This window comes from Scyliorhinus canicula, chromosome 18 (assembly GCF_902713615.1).
Source record: "Scyliorhinus canicula chromosome 18, sScyCan1.1, whole genome shotgun sequence".
NCBI lineage: Eukaryota > Metazoa > Chordata > Chondrichthyes > Carcharhiniformes > Scyliorhinidae > Scyliorhinus > Scyliorhinus canicula.
This window is the reverse complement of record NC_052163.1, coordinates 29,334,570-29,347,911: the sequence shown is the minus strand read 5'-3', so window position 1 is coordinate 29,347,911 and position 13,342 is coordinate 29,334,570. Positions and strand designations below refer to the sequence as shown.

Sequence of the window (13,342 nt, the reverse complement as noted above, 5' to 3'; positions counted from 1 at the left end):
TTGAAATTTAAATTGGGTTTCTTAATTGTTTCTACCATCATCACAACCAAAACACCACCAAAATTACCAGAGTAACTTGCATGTAAATGAAAATGTTTTCCCTCAATACTGTGTGTTTAACAAAAATATTATTTGACAAAACAAATTCTTCTTTACTACATCCTTTCCATTAACCGATCTGAATTCTTTCCCTATTTGTCTGGGTGTCTCCTTCCATTTCTGTTAGCTTGACCCTGCTCTTAACTGTGCTGTATCAAATCTGAACTCTACTTGGGACTGTGACATTAATTTGTTTCAAAACGTCCAGTTTCTTTTTGGCTTTCACTTTCTTTCTGGCTTTCACTTTGAGCTGTAGAAGGAATTTAGATTATAGGAGGGTTCTCCTAATCTCCTTTTATTATATTTCCTCTTTCAAGCAAATGATCTATGTGACATTCACTAATCTTTACTGGAAATATGAAAGCACCTAGTCTGTACAATTCCAATCACATACTTCTTCCCATCACTTCAGTAGGAGATAGTGAACTTTCTAGTTACATGCCTGGTATATTTATCTTTTTCTCTTACACGTCAGGCTTAAGTAAACTAAAACTCATCCAAGTAGCCTGTTTAATCACTAGCTCGTAAGGGGAGCAACACCTGCAAGAGAACAGAAAACTGTATCAAAGAGAAACATGGAAATTAATGCCCAGCGAGCAAATATTTTTGCAAAGACCTTAAATCTATGCACTTTTTTCTGCAGTACCATCCGATGTTGAGTGATACGTGGTATCTCCACTTTTCTACCACTATAACCATTTTTACTTCCAATATTTCTCTACTGATGTAAACTCTGAATCATTATCTAACACCAACACCTCTGGCAATCCATAAATAGCAAACCATCTTCTTAAAACCTCATTGGTCACAGTAGTGGACATGGACTCGCATTTATCCACTTGCTATACATGGACTAGCATTTATCCACTTGCTATAGCTATAGACCAAAACAAGGTACTTTTTTTCTCAAGAGAACATGTCCCCAATCCCACAGTATTCTCATTTTTGACCATGGAATGAAAGGAACCTTGCTTGGATAATTTCTCATTGAGACACACGCCACAACCTTTCACCAACTCTTTAATATCTCCAAATCTTCCCTTGGGTAGCAAAAGCAGCTCTTGCTATTGCTTTCATATGAACTATCTTTCTGTACATCTTGATGGAAGGTCCTCTAGCAATCTCTCTCTAAACTCTGGCAGAATTACTCTCAGACCCCACAGCAAATAGAACTGACCTACATTCAGTTCATTTCTACACAAGTGGTTAGCATTGTTGCTTCACAGCGCCAGGGTCCCAAGTTTGATTCCCGCTTGGGTCTCTTTCTGTGCGGAGTCTGCACGTTCTCCCCATGTGCTCTGGTTTCCTCCCACAAGTCCCGAAAGACGTGCTTGTTAGGTGAATTGGACATTCCTAATTACCCCACAGTGTACCCGAACAGGCGACAGAATGTGGCAACTAGGAGATTTTCACAGTATCTTAATTGCAGTGTTAATGTAAGCCTAATTGTGCCACTAATAAAGATTATGATTAACATTGCTGAAATTTTAGGCCAGCCATGACAAAATAAGCACCACATTCTTTGAGTTGTGTCACTAATTTGTCTGGCAGCCAAAGGAATAACATTTGTTTACATAAAGCAAATCACAGGTAACCCAGTAGCTAAAAATGAATCAGGCTTCACAGGAAATTAATTGATCGCTAATTTTATCATTTGGTCCTCCTTACTCTCAAGGATCACTTCTTCAAATGTCAGATATATTCTTAATGAGCCCTCCTAGAATAACTGAGCCCAGTTTAGCATAGCTCAGTATAGCATATTTTCTTCAGCGATTTCCTTTCCATCAGGGAGACTTTGTTCTTTCCTACGGCAACCAATGGCAAGTAATGGACTATAACATCATATTTCACTCCCACATTACCCATACCTTACGGGAATAACTACCTTATGTAAGAACTGGGATGAAATGGACTAAAGTGACTTAGGAACTTGTTGTATTCTCGAGATAACAGACCCTATTGCAGCTAGATCAGGGGTGGGGAAACTACGGCCCGCGGGCCGCATGCGGCCCGCCAAAGGTCTTTATGCGGCCCACCAAGTCATTAAAAAAAAAATTTATTATTTTTTTTAAGGTTAATGGGGGGGGGGGGGGGGGGGGGCTGTTGGGTTACCTACTGGTATAGGGTGGATACGTTGACTTGAGTAGGGTGATCATTGCTTGGCACAACGTCGAGGGCCGAAGGGCCTGTTCTGTGCTGTACTGTTCTATGTTCTATATGAGGCGCCCAGAATCATAACCGGGTGAAGTAATTATTTTACTTAATATTCTATGCGGCCCTTTAAAATTGTGAATTTCTGAATGTGGCCCTTGCACGGAAAAGTTTGCCCACCCCTGAGCTAGATCAATGATGAAAGCACGTTGCGATTCTCCCACTTTCACGAATGCTGTGGGCACTGGAATTATATCTCCAGCCTGTTTACTTTCAACTTCCATGTTCTTATTTTCCCATGCTCTCTGAATATAATCCTTGATTTTCCACCTCAATAACATCTACTTGTTTTCATATATATTATATGCACAATGAGGACTTCCAGGCTCCTGAACCTGCTTTAAATCCATCCACATTGACTTGGTGCATGGCTGCTTCCTCTATTCCCACAGGCATAGCACTTTGGTCAATGGCAACAATGGCATTTACATTTCTCGCAGATTATGAATTTGGTTCTCGCAGCCTGGGTCTTGCCGAAATCTGGTGGACCTTCCCTGCCGGCTCAGAAAATATCTCCCGTACAATGGTCTCTTTCTGCCATTTCCATGGTCGTGGCCTCATTGCAGACCCCCTTCCTCATCAGCTTATTGTCTTTGCACAAAAGCTTGACCCCCTACATCAACTTCTAAATTTGCACCATATCCACAGTGACATGGAAGTTTCTTAAATTTGAGAATGTAGCCTGCAACACTTTCACTTGACAACTGTTTCATTGAATGGGAATGCAACTCAGTGCAAATCTTATTCTTAGTTATTCCATATTAGGAGTCCAAAATCTCATTAATTTCAAAATAATCTATAGTACTAGGGTCTCGCAGGCAATACTGGTTACACACCACCTCAAAAGCATCTGGCCCTATCATGGTGGGGAACATTTACTTCATCTACGTCTGTTATATTATTCGCTTTCAGACAAATGTTCACAATTACACCAGTCCTCTCTGTTAAGGTTGAATTTTCCGAAACATATCTTCAGTGCCTTTTCTTTCAATTACGGATACTGACATACTATGCACCTGAACAAGATGTGCGCACAAAGCAATCTTTAAAACTGCCCTAATCTCCTCAGAATCAACTTTAGGAATTCCAAAAATCATGTCACAATATTTGTCAGTCCTTAATTACTCAAATGGAATGCAAAACAAAATTTTATCTTAGTCCACTATCTTTCTTGCACTGAGCAAGACTAACACTGATACTATGGGGCTGGTTTAGCACAGTGGGCTAAACAGCAGGCTTGTAATGCAGACAAGGCCAGCAGCAGGGTTCAATTCCTGTACTGGCCTCGCTGAACAGACGCCAGAATGTGGCAACTAGGGACTTTTCACAGTAACTTCATTGAAGCCTATTGTGACAATAAGCAATTATTACATGTTAAGCTGAAGACAGCCATTAATGAACTAATCTACACCTCCCCAGACAGGGCAGTAGAAAGGGCAATATAATAAAATGCTCAGATCTTGTAATATACTACTTAATTTGTATGTATGAATGCATTTTTCTTGGTCAGTACAGACAGTATCAACAATCACTGCCAAGGGACAATATTCAAACATGTTAAGCTCTTTGCATTCAGTAACTGCACTGAACAAATGCAACATCAAGTTCCTCTACAGTTTCTTAGATGATTCAACCTTCCCTCCACAGCTCCCCCCGCACCCCAGCCCATTAAATTGTTGGTTCTCACACTCTTCATCTTTAAGGCTCAAAACAAAACTGTCAAATTAAAAGCAATTAGTGCTCATTTTTGGACAAGTGTTCTGCTTTAAATTAGTAACTAGTAGGAACTGGATTGAGACAGTTCAAACTCAATTAAGTGAAGAATTAACAGAGGCAGAAGAACTTCATTTCATCCAGTTGGGCTGGTTTCAGACCTGGATTACAGAGGTTGAAGGGCAATATTCCGATTCACTGCTTTGCTCAGTATTTAAGTCTTAGATTGACAAAACATTGTCTATATCTTTATGGCTTTTCTTCCTCATTTCTGTTTTTTATTTTGTAAAATAGCAATCTCCTTGTTCGAGATAGCAGTGGCAACCCTGAAATGGTGTTATGCATGTGATAATACACCTGCACAAAAGTCATGATGACAGCTTGCTCGTGACTGACCATTCTGGCAATATTATTTCCCGAATAATATGGTGGACCAAATAACAAACATTTTTTAAAAAATTTAGAATACCCAATTATTTTTTTCCAATTAAGGGGCAATTTAGCATGGCCAATCCACATAACCTGCACATCTTTGGGTTGTGGGGGTGAAACCCACGCAGACATGGGGAGAATGTGCAAACTCCACACTGACAGTGAGCCAGGGCCAGGATTCGAACCTGGGTCCTCAGTGCCGTAGTCCCAGTGCTAACCACTGCGCCACATGCCACCTCCCAAATAACAAACATGATGGTTGCAGTCACTCATATCATCTGACTGGCACTTTGCCTCCTAAAGCAGGGGACCCATGCTTCATCCAGGTCCAGAAATTGAGGAGACAGCCCAGTTCTATACACAAATTTCTGACAAGCTGGTGGTAGAATTACTGTGCAGCAAGGAGAAATTCCTCACAATCATTTGTGACTTCATGGAGAAAAAAAAATTGATAGAAATCTCAAATACACCTTTCAACGGCCAGTGAAAATGCCCTAGAAATTCCATTTATTCAGTCACTATAAATTAATTGCCCCAAGTGTAAATGCATGGATTCACAGAACAATCCACAAAACACTAGAATTAAAAAGACATGCAATGCAACTAGCTAAATATAGAATGTGTCCATCAGACTAGATCTGCTTATAACCTTTGAAACAAAGCAAACTAGCAGCTATGTCTCCTCAGAATTTACTCCCTGATAGAGATGTCACATTTCAATCAAACGTGTTAGCATTTTGAAGCTATTACAGCAATACATCTCCCTTCATGAAATACATAAGCAAACAGCTCAAAACAGAACAAATTAAAAACAGGACCTCACACTCGAATGTTTGGAGTCATTGATATAAAACATCACATCCCTATTGCACTTTTGTAACAAAAGATTGGTGGGTGGGGAAGAAGGGACAGATATCACAGAAAGAAAGGTTGTTGCTGAAAACAGTCTTCATAAAGAAATACTTGGTAAACATTTTTGTTTATCAAATACTCAGTACAAAACAATGTAATTCACATCAAATTTTGACCACATCACTGACCAAAACAATCCTGCTATCAAGAAAATGCTTCTTTCATCATATACCATTAATTAATGCTGCAGTGCTATACTATATATTTAACATTGAAACATTTTGCCAAGAACGGAGGTACGGCATTTTAAATAACCTGCCCATCACATTAGAATTAAACTCCCACATGCTCTTAAGTGCAAACCATCAAACAATTAATGTTGCTAAGAAACAAAAAACCCTAATTCTTTGTCAGAAAGCTTCATCATCTGTTAGTTGAGATAGCACATTCCAAGCAGAGCTCACTACCTTACATTTCTCAAGACACTCCCCATTGGCTAGTGATGATGTAATGATTAACTGGAAGGAAATATACGCACACACAGAAATCCAAAATGCAATTCACCGGCAAAAGAAAAGCTCAGCTGAATGCAGCAGTGGCTAACAAAGCTTTTCTTGGATATCCAATTTGTCATCTTGGTAGTGCTCATATTTATCCCCCCTCCCCCCTCATCAGTACTTCAGTTTTTTTTTTCAAAATATAAGAAAATAGATGAGAAGGCACACTGAACACTCCTCTCCTGACAAAGAGAATTAAAATAATGCAGGTTAATATTTTGACATAAATCAATTAAAATTTAAGATTCTATAATAAGATTTTTCCTTTGACTTCTGAAGGCACTGACTTTTTCTGGAAAAATGGTTTTACAGATACTGGCTGCCCAGTGCTTCATCCAAGTGACCACTCTTTGTACACAAGCTTAGACATGTAGTGTTGGCAGGGCAGTCAAAGAGATTGGATACCAATTTTGAGTTCAATCTTTTATCACCTGTCATCTGGGCACAGGGACTTTGCTGAGCAATAAGGAGTGCAAATCCTAGCTAGTTTTCCCCCTATCTAACTGGGAATACTGAAGGTATATCTTATATAATACCCTTACCCAAATAGTAAGTTTATTTATCCCATTATGAGGGTCTCAAAATAAATTGATATGATAGGCACATCATGTATCAAACTGTCTTCCAATAAAACTGTCCCTTCCCTCCACACATTTTTACAAACAGCATATCTTCCAACTCACTAACAGCCAACCCCACAGTCATAAATAAACAAACCATGCCAATATAGTTCAAGTGGACAATGAAGATCGTTGGCATTATTGAAAGGAGTTTCCCCTTCATTCCAGTCAACATTCCTCCTTACCAACTCAAACTGGACACTCGATCTGTTGACAGAAATGTTGCGCTGTAACGTTTAACTAAACAACAGTCACAACATTTTTAAAGGTAATTAATTCTCCAACGCACATTCAGCTGTTGACATGATAAAAACTTGGATCCATGCACCATCTTATGGCAAAATGAATAGGCAGTGGTCCCACAAAGGCAAATAAAGCAGAAATATTTTACAAACCACATACAAAGCAGTTCTCCTTGTAGCGTGTTGCATGGTTTAGTGATCACTAACTTGACAGCACCCGTTCCGCTCTCCTGGCTGAAGCAGGAAATATGGTTAAAATGCTGTACTCTTAGACAGATGATTTTGTAAAGAATAAAACAAGCAAGCATTGGTTGTAAGATGGTAAAGAGCATAGAGGTTAAGAAGGATGGCAATGCAGCAAGAAAAGGTAGTTATGAAAGAGCCTAGATTTTATGAAAAGTTCAGCTTAACAGATATTACAGGATCTGCCCAGGTCTCTGCAACCATGAGCAAAAGGTGGGAGCCTTACAGCTGCTAGTCTTTCCTGCAGCTGCAGAGATGAATCTTTGCGTATCCATTCCATCAATTCAAGACTTGTTATATAGTGTGATTTGGAACAGTTTCATCAAAATATTCTACTGTCCTTGCTATAGATATAACAACACATTTAGCAATTCTCCAGCAGTAGCAGTGGTGAAATGCATCTGACATTTAAAAAATATTCCCTTGAAGGACTTCAGTAGAATTTATAACTAGCACAGTAACGTAGGATGATTGAAGTCCATCTCAATTGTAAAATCATGGCCAACAGTCTGCCCTTATTCTCATCACATTTTATAACTGGCATCAATAGGGCACTTGCATTGGTTCTCAAAATTCAGAACTTGAAGGCAACACAACATCCTCATTAACCATCCCAAGATAAATCCAGCTCTTGGGGTGTCCCAGTAAAAAGCTGGTCTTCTGCTTCCCAGATTTAGCAAAACCAGCAGGTGCCCATTGAAGGTGAGCAAACATTGACCTTGGGAACCATCTGTATATAAACACTACCAACACCAATAGAAGAGTCTTTAAGTGACATGTATTTATATAGATGCTTTATGTCAAATAGTACAAAGCAATTCAGATGGTGAATTCTACTGAAGGTTCTACACCCAAAACATTACCTGGTCTTTGTCTTTTCAAATATTGAAAAATCTGCTGTACAAATGTTCTGCTTTTATCTCAAAATTCCAGCATTTGTAGATTATTCCTTTTAGCTCATTTAAGTTCCTAGTTGGTGTTCTGGCATCATGGGGCCTTTTCCAAATATCTGTCAATTGTCAGGACAAATCAAGTTTGTACCTTGGCTTCTTACTGTTGTGGGGGGTTGTTTTTCCCCCCTCATGGAATTTAAATATTACTAATCAGTTTTCAAATGAATACATAGCACACAATATTGCTACTGTGGTTGGTTGTAAGAGACATGATCATATCAGAGGAATCATTTCCTACTAAGCATTCACAGTGACATGGGCAGAACAGAAAAATAGTGTGCCAACTCAGTAGGTCAGCTGAGTGTATGGCATATATGGACTACTTTGTCTAGCACATGAGCAAATGAGCATTTTTAAACATTCTTTCATGGGATTAGAGTATCGCTGGCAAGGCCAGCATTTCTTACCCATCCCGAATTGTCTCGAGAGCAGTTAAGGGTCACCTAAATTGCTGTTGGTCTAGAATCACATCTAGGCAAGGACAGCAGATTTCCTTTCCTAAAACGGCATTAGTGAGCCAAGTGGGCTTTTACAACAATCAGTCATAATTTCATGGTTACCATTACTAAAATGAGCTTTTCATTCCAGATTTTTATGATACGTTATTTCACACATACCACGAGAGAAATCTGGAATGCATTAAACATATTCCAAGAATGCAAATAATGCTTCTTGGGTGACAACTTAATTTTGCTGCATGCAGTCTACCAACAGGTCTTTGTATGTAAATGTATTTGGATATTAAAAATCAGATTATCCAATGCCATTAATGAAAATGTTAGTTGGCACAAATAAACAAATGAATGAAAATACTCCAAGTTAAGGCCCTTGTAAACCACTCATATTTCCAACTTCTAGGCGAGACAAGATAGTATTTGTTGTCAACTTCTTTACTCCTGTTTTGATCCACACACAACTGCACAAGAGTGACCTGCTCCATGGATGCAGTTATGGAACCAGGTGGCAACAGCATGGACATGGCACCCATCCAGTCTCCTCTCGGCTAACTTGCATGGAGATCATGGTAAAATCCTGCATTTATGCTAATGTGTGGCGGCATCTCACTAATAATGACTTGGCAAAATGTTGATGATTCATGGGGAATACAATTTTTTGACTTCCAAAGTTGCACCACAGGCTGCAACCAAAGTGGTACAACCTGCTGTAGGACCAGTTACGGCAGCAGCTGAAAGTATCACATGACTGTAAGATATCACTGCTCGTTTACTTAGGCAGGCATCAGGTAAATGTTATTCAAACATTTTTTGGAAACATTAACGTATGGACATGTCTCAGCATTTTCACAACATAAAACAACCACCTAATTAAGTTTGTCCTTCTCCTCACAATAATTGACCTGATTAACACTATAGACGTGTGGCTGCCTGGTTGGGGAAAACTAGCAAACATCAATTCAGTTTGCAAGCCAGTTGCTCCGAAGTAAATCCGTAAACCTAACCCAAGAATAATTTTAATGTTACTGTTCTTTAGAGCTTGGATATATGGGTGATCACTGTCCTATACCTTGGATAACATTATTTGAATTTTAATTAATTTTAGAGCTAAAACTAAACATAGATATGCCCTATCCTCTATAGTACAAATCTAATTTTCTGGTCCAACCTAAAGCATCAAATAGCTCCCCTTCCCGAATGCAGAAAACAGAAAGAAAATGACCCATTTCATCAGCACAAGACAAGACATCGCCCACAATTTAGAACATAGAGTGCAGAAGGAGGCCATTCAGCCCATCGAGTCTGCACCAACCCACTTAAATCCTCACTTCCTCCTTTAAAGGAAAAGATCTAACCCAACACCACAATTAAAATTCTAATAGCTTTCAGATTACAAAAAAGCCTTCACTATAACCCAGATCTCCAGCTGCAAAGATTCAACACCTGCAATTATAGAATTGTGGCAAGGAAATTATGTGTGCATCAGCTGGCAAAGGCATAACCACTGGAGAGCACTGGGAACACAGGAATGAGGAGACATGTTGCTCACAATGATAGTGGTGTCATTCCTCTCTGCCATTAATCTCACATTCCCATTCTGCATTCTCCCTCAATATTTCATGTGGAATTTTACCTCTGCTACCCAGTTTCGTTGGTTGCATATTCTATCGCCTTATTTTAATGCTTCAGGCGGATGTAAAGATCCCATGTCACTATTCGGAAATTAGCAGTATCCTTTCCTCAACCAATAGCATAAAAATTTAACTGCCTGTTTATCCCATTGCTGATCATAACTTGTACACTAAATGACTGCTGCATTTACGTACATGACAAAAGGTTTTCGTAAAGTAATTTAGTTAATTGCATATTAAGCACTTTGAGATACAAGGCATGGAATAAATTCTTGTTCCCATCTCTACACATGAACTGTTCCACTTGATGGCTTTGTGACTTGAAGAGATGAGCATGGCAGTTATCCAATCCATGAAATGAATATTTAGTTCAAGGAAGGGAAAAGTAAACAAGATAATAAATCTGAAGAAGATGTGCCTGCAGAATTTTAAATCTTTGGGAGCAGTAAAATACTTACAAGAGATTCATTGATTTGGATACAAGCTGGAGACTTACTTAAATAAACATTCGACAAAAATAAGGATGACAATGATGCCCAGGTTTTGCAGCGTTTACTATCTCCTCCTGAGCTACTGTATCCTTATAACCTATCTATGGTGTACTTAAAGGACCCACGCCACCCCAATTAGCATCCAGTGGTACTAGGTAGCAGTAAGCATGAGGGTTCTGCATACTGGTGAATATTCACAACAGCCAATTTCCGAGAATATGCAACCGGCTCTACAGATGATAACCACATCAGCCACTTCAAGATTACAGCTCGAGGAATACCCATCCTCTTGGACCTGACGTGCTGATTTTTCAACAGCAAAGAGTTGAGCCACTGTCCACACCACCAGCCATCTTGTAAGCACGACTGAAGCTAATTATTGACTCTATGGAGGGGCTGTGTGAACCATGCCCCATATACATCAGCAGATACCAGCCACCGTGCTTCCATTCACACCCAAAGTAGTCTGAGCGCACATTGCAGCTGTTGATGGGGGTTCCTTCCCCCCTACCCACCCCATCCACAAATTTTAAAAAAAAACTTTGTGCCAAATGATCCCTTTGGCACTCTCCCTTCCAGCCCACCCGCCTCCTCGTTTTTTTTTGTTGTTGATCCCGGCTCTCGCAAATCACGGGAGGCAGACTGCCAACGATGCGGGAAGAGAAATAAACAGCGAGTGATTTTAAGATATTTTTTAAAAAAAGGGGGGGGGGGGGGGGGGGGGAGAAAACCTGGAAGAGAGGGGCCGGGAAAGCAAAATGCTGCACGCCTGGCTGGGGCTTGGTGCAAAGGGTCTGATTCATTCCCGATTGTTCCTGCACCGGGCAGCAATCCCGGCAAGGGGAATCCGGCGGCGGGAGGAAAAAAGGGTGGAAAACAAGACCGATTTTAAATTGAATGCCTTTCAAAATAATCGAAATGGGGTGGGAAAAATAAAATCAGAGCGTCGCCTATTCAAAATCTAACGATGTAAAGCAAAAAACCTCCAAATACAACAAAAGCCGTTTGCTGCAACGTGATTTAAATAACTATATATATTTTTTTTAAATCAATATTTTTTTCCCATTATTGCCAGGCGGGACCCGGGTGGGGGGGTTGCAGATATTTTAGATCCCCCCGCCCCGCCGAGGTGAGCGGACTTACCCGTCCCCAACAACCACACACTTGATGGCCTGCATCGGGAGGAATTCCAGCAAATGTCCCTCTGCACGACAACTTTCAGCTCTTTAAATTATAAGGAGGATAGGGGGTGGGGAGAAGGAAGGGAGAGCGAGGGAGGGGGGGGGGGGGGGGAAAGGAAGAAAAAAAAAACCCGGTTATTTTTTTTTTCTCTCTTCAGGCTGCGAGGCGGGGAAATCTCCGCAAAGAGGAGCCGGTGCGGCAGCCAGCCAGCCGAGTGCGTTCGGTCATTTCCGTCAGCGGCGGAAAGAGCCGAAGGAGCGGAGGAGGGGAGGGAGGCTGAGGGACCACTGGGGAGGGGGACGGGGCGGGGCCAGGTTTTTAACCTTCTCAATCTCGGATTCCTCCCCACAGTCCTGGAATGTGGACAACCCCCCCCCCCCCCCGTTCACCCAGCCTCCTCCCTCACCAACGCCCACCCGACCCTCCTCATTCACCTCACCCCCTCACCGTCCCACCCCCCCCATTCACCCAATCTTCTCATGTCCCACACCCACCGACACCCATTCCTCCTCATGCCTCACACCCACCTACACCACCTCATTCATCTCACCGTCCCACACCCACCTGCAGCTCCTCAATCATCTCACCCCCCCCCCCCCCACACCCCTCATTCACCTCAAAAATATATAGTTATTTAAATCTCATGCCTCACACCCACCTACACCCCCTCATTCATCTCACCCCCTCACCGTACTACACCCCTCATTCATCCAATCTCCTCATGCCTCACACCCACCTACACCCCCTCATTCATCTCACCCCCTCACGTCCAACACCTATCTACACCTCTCATTCACCCAACCCTCCTCACAACCCACACCCACCTACACACTCCTCATTCATCTCACCCCCTTACCGTCCCACACCCACCTACACCCTTCATTCACCCAACCCTCCTCACATCCCACACCAACCTACATCCCCTCATTCATCTCACCCCCTCACGTCCTACACCCCCCCATTCACCCAATCTCCTCATGCCTCACACCCACCTACAGCCCCCTACACCCCCCATTCACAGCACCCCCCTCACATCCCACACCCACTTACACCCTTCAGTCACGACACCCCCTCATGCCTCACACCCACCTATACTCCACCTTCCATTCGCCCACCCTTCTCACACCCACAGTCCCTCCATTCACCCACACATCCCCCCATTCACTAAACCCCCTCACATCCCACTCCCACCTAAACTCCACCCCATTCACCCCACCCTTTTCACACCCACAGCCCCTCCATTCACCCAGCCCTCACCAACCTACACCCACATTCACCCACAAGTTCATACCCCACCCACCTGCATCCACATTCACCGCTCCCCCACTTACGCCCTCCATTCACCCCACCTCTCTTTCATCCACCCCCCCATTCACCCCACACCCCATTCATCACCTTCCCATTTACCCCAAATCTCACTTACATCTCCTATTCGCCCTCCAGCCACCTAACCCCTATTCACCCTCCTCCCACTCCCCTATGCCCCACAACTTCACCCAAACCTACAGTCCCCATTCACCCAAACCTCCTCACTCATCCCTCCTAAACTCCCCATTCATCCACATGCCCTTGCTCATCCCCACTATCCTACAGCTCCCATTCAACCCCACCCGATCACACCCTCCACCCATATACACCCATTCACCCCATTCCCCTCACCC

At 42.1% G+C, this 13,342-nt stretch overlaps 1 protein-coding gene across 1 annotated transcript in view; it reads right to left on the bottom strand.

Moving 5' to 3' along the window:
• LOC119953022 (ras-related C3 botulinum toxin substrate 3) overlaps positions 1-11,795 on the bottom strand; it is a 38,535-nt gene extending 26,740 nt beyond the window's left edge. The window contains exon 1 of the mRNA XM_038776796.1: positions 11,643-11,795. Coding sequence (XP_038632724.1) covers positions 11,643-11,677 — 35 coding nt within the window. The 5' untranslated portion in view covers positions 11,678-11,795. The remainder of the gene's footprint in view (positions 1-11,642) is intronic.
• Positions 11,796-13,342: the final 1,547 nt, after the last annotated feature.